The sequence below is a fragment of the Candida pseudojiufengensis genome (genome assembly GCF_024610245.1).
Source record: "Candida pseudojiufengensis strain CBS 10847 chromosome Unknown scaffold10, whole genome shotgun sequence".
In the NCBI taxonomy this organism is placed as follows: domain Eukaryota; kingdom Fungi; phylum Ascomycota; class Pichiomycetes; order Serinales; family Debaryomycetaceae; genus Lodderomyces; species Lodderomyces pseudojiufengensis.
This window is the reverse complement of record NW_026261540.1, coordinates 199,531-208,888: the sequence shown is the minus strand read 5'-3', so window position 1 is coordinate 208,888 and position 9,358 is coordinate 199,531. Positions and strand designations below refer to the sequence as shown.

Genomic DNA, 9,358 nt, shown 5'->3' with positions numbered 1-9,358 from the left:
CTACGTTTTAAACATGAATTAAAGGTGATGTTTTAAATATAAATGTATCGATAAATCTCGTGTGCTAATTTTCATCTAGTTCCTTCTTTTTACAATTAACATTATCCACAACAACAACCATAAGTTACAACTCATCATTTGGGATTAGATTAGATTAGATCTTATTGCCACGGGGTTTTAATAGATTTTATACTAAAAAACAGTACAATTATATAACTCAACTTTATACATTCTTTTACATTTTCATTTTATCAACTAATATAAACCAATTCCTTAAATCTATATACTCATTCATTTTCATACTAGTTTTCTTTACCTTCATCAACAATTTCAAAAACATAATGCCAAGTAAACAAGTTACATCAACTTCTACAAAAAATACAATTTATGATAAATTTATAAATTTTATACAATTTTATTTATGTAATATAATTCATAATCCAATAATCTCATCAATTATAATAATATCATATTTATATTTTCAATTTATTAATAAAATCATATTGAAGAACAATTCATCCATTCTTAATGAACCAGTTGAATTTGAGATTGAAAAAGATAATTTTATATGGGATATATTATCAACTATTATAAATATTATATTTATATTAAGGTTCCAAATTAATTTTAATCCAATTAAATTTTTTAGTAAATTCATAAGTAAATCAAAAAACATACCAACAACAAGATCATCTAAATATTTAATTACATTAATTTTAGAAATTTCATTTTTTTTAATACAAATTGTTTCATGTGTTTATTTGATTTTAAATTTTATAAATATAATATATTCTCAAAAGATAAAAATATTTATATTATTACAAATAAGTTTACCAATATTTATATTTGGATTAACTTTTATTAATAATAAACTGTTGTTAGTATGTTTAAAAGAATGTAATAATAATTTTTTACCTTTTTTTATAAGTAATTCATTTTTATTTATAAATTTAAAAGATTTGGTTAATAATGAAGTTGATGAAGTTGAATTTCCAAAATTGGTCACTACAGATAATGAATTTTTAAATGTTGATTTCATCTTTAAATTGGCTAATTATTCATTTAAATTTTATTTAATTTATCAATTTATTATTTATGAATTGAATCAAATTAAAAATTGTGAAGAAGAACAAGAAGAGGAAGAAGAAGACCAAGCAATTGAAGGATTAAAAGATGAAAAATTATTGAGTGATAATCAATGTTATGAGGGATGTTATGAATCAACTACAACCACCACATCAAAAACAAACAAATTCAATTATATAAGTTTGAAGAACTATCTTATGTTGGTTACATGTATTTTTATGATTTTATATGATTGTTTTAATATTTTTTATGTATAAACTATAGATTAATTATGTTGGACTCCAATATAATACCTAATAAATGATAGCATTAATGAAATGACAGTAATTCTCCGAGTAGTACTATTTATAGATTGTGCAAATAACTACTTCCAACTGAGCATTGTATCTAATTATAGAGTGAAGGAGCATTGTACCTATTAATAGAGTAACCAATTGGACGTTTGGCTAAGGATAGTACAAAACGAAGATAATTTGAGAATATCTAATACATGAATTAAAGAATACAAAAAAGAAAAGGGCTTAGTGAATGTCTCTTTAGTTATCGTGTGATCAATCTCTATTTATAGAAAAATTTGAGATTATAGGCTTAAAAACAAGCTAAATTAGCAAAAATAATTTTATGATTTACTTAATCCGTGTTTTCATTGGGGTATGTACAGAGAGTATAAACCTGGATTGAAAATTTATTGATGATGATACTTTAGGCTGATGAACCTAAAATTAGAAAAGATTATTATCGTTTTTGTTACCGCTTTAAAATTACGAGGCAATTTTTTATTAAATTTTATAACCTGAGTTAATTTAGTTACTCAATAAAAAGAATCACACCAACACAAAGAAGAATCAAACAAAAAATCTAGCTGCGAGTAAACCTTTATAATTTGCTATGTAGCTATGGTATGTAAAAACAGTGGACCATGTAAAATACTTGAACCAATGTTATATTCTTATTAAAAGTAAAAAAAGAATTTATATTAATCTCGTAATTTATATGCTTGTGCGATGATGATGTTGAATCGAAAAAAAAAAAATATTATTGAGGGGGAAAAGGCGGTATTTATTTTTTGCTAATAAACTGACTGTGGTATTATTTAATTTAAATATTAATATAGCAAATTTCACTTTGAACTTACTTTCATTTTACGAGAGTTCAATGTATGATTCACAATTTTTGAATAAATTACAGTTGTGGTTCAATCAAAGTAAAAGTAGATCATTGATTTGAAAATTTCATAAAGAATGATAATCATGATGTGAGTAGATCTATAAATTGAGCAATATCTACAAGACCTGAAACAATTTGAAACTGTTATTATGCTACACTAATAATATTATCATGTACGTCTAATCCTTCTAGAAAGATGAAACACATAAGAGATATTTTTAATTTCTATTGTTAGTACAAATAACGTTCATATTTACATTACCGACATCGTGTTTGCAATCCATTCCCATCCATTTATTGGGAATAAGAACTTGAGAACGCCTTAATTTGCCGTACCTAACCATTCGCTTATTTAAATGATTGTAACATCGTGACAACTTATGAATATAGAACTAAACTAAATTAAAGTTCTGAACTCGACTTTTAATTAAATTTATGAAAGTTTTAAAATCAGAAATTTTAAAGTTCTATAAATTTGTAACAATTTTTTTTTATTCAAAAAGCAAAAAATGAGTTTGAACGAAGAGTCAAATTTTGGAATGTTGGAAGAGACTGACAACTTTGAATATAGAAATTTATCAACCAACGACTTTTTTTCACTTTTCTATTTATGCTGTGATTATTTTAAGCCAATATCAAAAGAATTAAATGTAAAAACTTTTCATCTAAATGTTGGTGAGCACAAATTGAATAAATTAAGCCTACTTTTTTATAATTTCTATTTATAGATTGAGTGAATTTGAGAGAGTTATGGAGAACAAAGATTCCATCTTACTGGCTGAATTCATTCAACAGATAAAATGGATATAATACTGTTTTTCAATTAAAGCTTTATATAATTTCTTTTGATTTGATGAAGGATTGCTTTTGAATTGGGCTAATTTACTCCTCAAGCTTTTTATATGGGTATTTTTACGAAACACATTGATTTAGTCGTATCATCATATAAAAAAATTACTAGAAATATTTCCCATTGGAATATAACTCAACACTAATACATAAAAGGAAACCGTTGATGTAAAAGTACTTATTTAGGATATTTCTAGGTAGAGAGGTGTATAAAATTAGATCCTGTTAAAATATGTCTCTTCTTCTCTAACAAAAATCAATTTAATTAGATCACACGACTTTTAATTATTTGTTTTAAATAAATTAATTTTGTACTACACGTGTGTTTCAATATTTGAAAAAAAAAACACCCACAATTAAATAATTTTAGTTTTATTAAACATTTTGTTATAAATTATAGTTAAGTTTAAAAAGATGGTTACAATAATTAATTTTTTGATCAGAAGTCATATATAAGATGAGTGAAAGTAGGTCTATATGACTTTTGACAAAATATCTTTCAAAATATATTTCTATTTATAAAATACCTTAAAGAGAGATCTGAAGATCTGAAACTGTACTTTCCTCATTATTCAGAGATCATTATCATATCATCAGTACAAGAATTAGACAATATCTTGGGTTTTACAAGTCCTTCCTTTCTTTCATTTGCCAACTGTAATATTACGATATCATATAGCATAATTCATATACCATTGACCCTATACATGATCAAACCATTCATCATAAAGTAAAAATGTTATCAAGTATACTAGAAAAACTACCTATTAAAACCGATAATACGCTACGACCTCAAAATAAATTGAAATCAGTACAAACTCAAACATCAAAAGATGAAAAAAAATTAATTAAATATTATAATTTTATACAATTTTATTTATGTGGAATTATAAATAATCCAATATTATCATCATGTATTGTAATATGTTATATACTAATTAGTCAATTTAAATATATCATCGACAAAGATTCATATTTTGAAGAACTTGAAACATCAAGTTCATCATCATTACTATTCCGAACCATACCTAAATTAAATGAAATTTTTCAAATTCATCTACCATATCCAAATTATTTATCAATGGATTCATTATATAAAGATATATTATCTCAATTTATAACATTATTATTCATATTTAGATTTAAAAATTTACCAAAATCTTTAGAAACTTTGAGCAATCAATTTCAAAATACCAATACCACCACTAATTCAAAATTTTCAAAAAGAATAAATTCAATAATTATAGAAATTTTATTATTTGGATTATCAATTTTTTTTCTAATATTTATAATTTTTCAAACAAAACTTGAAGAAATTAAAAATTTAAAATCATTATTTCTACTACAATATTTAATAATTTATTCAATCTTGTTTATTGATTTAATTTTTAAAGATAAATCATCAACAATTTTAAAATTTTGTCAAAATTTAAATAATAATTTTTTAAAAATTATAATAAGTTTTAATTTTATTTTAATTATTGATATTAATGATATAAATTCAAATTTCATTTATTTATTAAGTCAATATTCCATTAAATTTTTTTGTTTATGGATTATGATATTAGATGAAATTAAAATTTATTATATCGATTTATTAAATTTAAATCAATACAATGATAATGATAATGAACATGAAGTAAAACAAATTGAAAAATTTAATGATGAATATTATGATTATTATTATTCTTTTGATGATGATTATTATATATTAAATCAAAAGTTAGATACTGATTTTGAAAAATTTGGAAAAGTAGAAAAAGATCAAAATAATGAGAAACGTTTTGTTAATTTTAATAACATAAATTTAAAAGATTTTATATTAAGTTTAACTTGTATAATGATATTATTTTTAGATTTTTATAATTTATATTATAATAGATAAATTAGCATCATTCTAAAATATTGATTTTGTAGTAATTCTTATTTCAATGAGATTTTGTTTATGTAGAATCCGGATATTCTTTAATAAAAAAACTATCTACATCAATTTCATCTGGTTCAATTTCAAATTCCAATTCATTTGAATTTGAATTTGAATTTTCATTTCCAATATCAAATTCAACCTCAAATTCATTATTCTTGTTGAACTTTTCATCATCACTTTCAAAGTTTGACATATAAGTATCCTCATAATTTGAATCCAAATGATCATTCTCATTCGTATTATTATGATTATTAATTTTTGATTTTGATTCAGTTTTCTTTGCTTTTCTCAATACTGAATTTGATGAATCGTCATCACTTGAATTATAATCATTTGAATCTTCACCAATTGAATTTGATGAATCTGAACCAGCTTCAACATCATCATCCAATATTTCTTGAACTTCATTCGATTTGTTTGAAATCGATTTATCATTGTTTGATTGACTTTTATTGACATCCTCTTTTTTGACATTTTCCTCATTAGCACTACTATCATCTCCATTAGATTGTCTCTCGATTGAATCATCAACAATTTCAACATCATTATCACTTGCCTCATTTTCTTCATCGTGATCATTTGAGTCATTTAAACTAATCACTAAATCATCTTCATCTGCTGAGTACAATGCAAATTTATAATTAAATTTTCTCAAATAATCTTCCAATGTATCACCACCAATATCGGATAAAAGTTTTGAAAGTTCTTCATCTTCATATTCATCATTATCAAATTGTTCTTCCTCTTCTTCACCATCTTCTTCTTCGGCTCTAGATCCATTTTTGTTCTTCACCAAAATTTGTCTCAATTTTTCTAAATTTGAATCATCATGTTGTTCATCTTCATTATTTTCCAATAATTTTTGAATCAATTCCTGTTCATATTCTTTCAGTGCATTAATATCAGATTGATTTAAACGTAAAGTTTCTTCAATAAATAATTGTTCTTCTAATTCTATATCTTTTTGTAATTTTGATGAGGAACTTTTAGTCTGATTTCGATTTTTCCTTAATTCATGAATTGTAGTTCTTTTTGAAAAATTTTTATCTTCTTCAATTTTTAATTTACCAATTAAATTTGAATTATAAAATAAAGGTCTTTCAAAAAATAAATCACCAATTTTTTTAGACCAAGCATTTAAATTATTAAAAATTCCATTATCTCTTTTTATAATTTTTAAAATATTTATAAAATTAAATTCATAATCTGGATTTTTTGAAATATCTCTTATTGCACTATAAATATGAGAAATTTCTATAATTGGATATATTTTATTTGATGATTTTTCTAAATCTAATTTAGAAATTATGTTTGAATTTAAAATATTTAAAATTATTTGTTTTGTTATTAATTTAATTAATTTTGTGAATTCTCCCTTAGCTTCTTTATCAATTTTTTGAAAATGAGTTATCATTAATAATCTATCCACATTAATAAATTCTTCTTCTTCGATTGAATCAATGTTTGTTGATTCTGTTTCTTTAGTTACATTTTCAACCTCAATCTCTTCAGATATATCCGTTTGTTGATCTTTATTTTCAATGGAATTTTCCCCACGTTCAATAAATTTACTTTGTTCATCTTCAAATTCAGTAAATTCTTCCAGAATTTCAAAAGCAAAAGGAATATCATTCATAGATAATAATTTAAAATTTTTATCTTCTTGTTTTAAAATTTTTAATTGATTTTTTAATAAATTATAATATATCATAATTTCTATTGAAGATTTTTTCATAATTTCACTTATTAGATCTAATTGATGAATTGAATATCTTGATAATAAGTTAAAAAATAAATTTTTATCTTTTGAAGACCAAGTTGAACCTGGTTGTGATTTCGATGTAGGATATGATCCATCACATGTAATATTCAGTGAATTTAATGATATTGATGAATTATTTGATGATAAATTAAAAAATTCTTTAATTTCTTTATTATAAAAATTAATATAATTTTGATTGGGTTTGAAAGAGGATTCAAGTTCTTTCAATTCATCTTGATCTTTATGGATATTCTTTTCAGAGTTTAATGTATTTTCTTGATTTTGTATTTGTTGTACAATTTCTTCTCTTAAGACGCTTCCTCTTTTATCAAGTAAATGGTCTTCAGTTTCTGATCTGTTTTGGTCAATTTGATGCGAGTTATTTAATTTGTCTTCATTAAATTCGTCTTGAATTAATTTTGGATGTTGTTCTTCATTGAATTCGTCTTGATTTACTTCCTGATATTGGTCAACTTGATTTTCAACCGGATTCATCATTGGTAAGATTGAAGTATTTTCAATCGGAATAGTTAAGTTGATAAATGGTTTATCCACCGAATTAAATAAGGTATTTACTTCTTGTTGATATTGAACATTTAAATCGTACAAACTTTGTAATGCATTTGTTGTATCACTAATTTTAAAATTTGATTCACTTAATTCGATTCTAATGTTTTCAATACGTTGAGTTATATCTTTAATAATTTCACTGTTTTCAAAATTTTCAAATTTTGTATTAATCATAGAAATAAATGGATGATAAATTGGTAAAAGCAGTAAGTTTTGATTTGTTAAATTTGAAAATTCATCAGCGTAAATTTGATTTTTATTTAGCTTTTTTTGTAATTTTGATTTAATTAAAAATAAGTCATCAAAAATTTGTTCATATTTATTTATATCAATTTCTGAGTTATAATCTTTTAAATTCAGTTCCAAAGTTTGAATTTTCTTTAATTGCTTTTCCAACTTTTTGGATATTGATGACTCGGTCAGTTCTTTTGTCGTTTCTTGAACTTCAGGTATGACTTCTTGTTCAATACTTCCATCTGGTTTAGATCCATCAACATCTAACTGTTCAATTTCTACATCGTCCTCGGGACCGTTGATTTCCGTCATCTCCAAATCCGAATCGTATCCTGGTCTCTTATTTTCATTGTTGTCCGTACTATTAGTATTATCAATTTTCAAATTAGTTAAGACATTTCCCTGCTTTTGTATTTGTCGGTTGAACTCGATAACTGACGCACTGTCTCTGTTATCAAGTATTTTTTGATCATCTGTTATCAAATTATGCCCATTTGTCTGTAGATCTGTGACTTGTGATTCCAAATCAATAGATTTTGGACCACTCAGTTCATCCTTTGAAACTGACTTTAACGCATCTTTCGATGATTGCGATACCGATTGTTCGTTTGATGAACTAATCAGAAAGCTTTGATTTGACTTGGGTAAAATAATCTTCAGTTTATTGGTGGAATGGCCCTTTAAGTCTAGATTCTGCTTTTTCAGTTTTTTATGTTTCTTCTTAGGTGAGGAAATAGGAGATTCTGGGTGAGATGCATTTTCCAGATATTCGTTTGATTCATCCGTTCCAGAATGTTTCGACAAACTTATTTCCCCATTTTTTGAGCTGACATGAGAGTTAATTGACTTATTATTTCGAGGTGACTTTATTCGATTTCGTACTTTCTGAGTTTTATCTAAACTTTTAACACTAAAGTCTTTCTTCGTGCCATTTGAAACTCTTGTTTCCTGACCAGAATTATAGTTTTGTGACTTTTGGGAGCTTTGAGGTGAATTTATCACGATTGATTGTAGTAGTGATGTTTGATTCAAATTGGGTGAACCTCTTTCATTTTGATGACTCTCCAACTTCTTCTTCTCTTTATATTTTTCTTTCCGTCGTAGTCTTCTCAATTTATTCTTTTCTTTTTGATTATTACTTTGTGTATCGGTTGATTGATGATTGTCATTGGAGTTGTTGTTTTGCGAAGAAACTGGTTGCGATGACTTGACAATCGTCTCTTGTGACGTCTCTGCACTATGTTGTTTGATGATAGGACTTGAACCCAATGTATCAGACTTAGTCAATGACTTCAGTTTTTTAGGACTTGCCGAATTATGATCTAATTTCACAATAAGTTTTGACCCATGTTTACTTTTATTAGTTTTTACTTTAGCTAAACCATGTTTTAACTTTTGCTTCTTATTCGGTTTTGATTGATGTGCATTATTCTTATCATATCCTTCTCCCTTCCTCTTTCTCAGTGCCTTGCTATTTAATATATTTGTGCCTGATTCATTTATTGATTTATCTGATGATGAAGTGGATATCTGTTGTTTCAGAGATGCCGAATTTGGTTTTAACTTCTTTTCCTCGTTGATTGGATTGGAAAGCGTTACTTTATCAAATGTCATATGATCATTTGGATGTTATTGCTATTATATATGTCGAGTTCCTTGGAAAGACATGAAATGTCTTGGTATATAGTGAAAAAGAGAGTAGTCTGTTTAAAGTTACCAAATCTAATATTTTTTCCACAACCTACTTTTGACTTTCGATTTAA

The 9,358-nt window shown here is 24.8% G+C and overlaps 3 protein-coding genes across 3 annotated transcripts; 2 read left to right on the top strand and 1 right to left on the bottom strand. All coding sequences in view use genetic code 12, as the record gives it.

Annotated features, from left to right (window-relative positions):
- Positions 1 to 341: 341 nt before the first annotated feature.
- KGF55_005024 (uncharacterized protein) lies at positions 342 to 1,343 on the top strand (the record flags this gene model as incomplete). Its single annotated transcript, XM_051759992.1, has 1 exon — positions 342 to 1,343. One exon carries the CDS (start codon positions 342 to 344, stop codon positions 1,341 to 1,343), a length of 1,002 nt encoding a protein of 333 aa, XP_051612187.1.
- A 2,495-nt stretch (positions 1,344 to 3,838) lies between these two features.
- On the top strand, positions 3,839 to 4,987 carry KGF55_005023 (uncharacterized protein; the record flags this gene model as incomplete). Its single annotated transcript, XM_051759991.1, has 1 exon — positions 3,839 to 4,987. The coding sequence occupies one exon, from the start codon at positions 3,839 to 3,841 to the stop codon at positions 4,985 to 4,987; it is 1,149 nt and encodes a 382-aa protein (XP_051612186.1).
- A 58-nt stretch (positions 4,988 to 5,045) lies between these two features.
- On the bottom strand, positions 5,046 to 9,209 carry KGF55_005022 (uncharacterized protein; the record flags this gene model as incomplete). The annotated part of the gene is made up of 1 exon (XM_051759990.1): positions 5,046 to 9,209. One exon carries the CDS (start codon positions 9,207 to 9,209, stop codon positions 5,046 to 5,048), a length of 4,164 nt encoding a protein of 1,387 aa, XP_051612185.1.
- Positions 9,210 to 9,358: the final 149 nt, after the last annotated feature.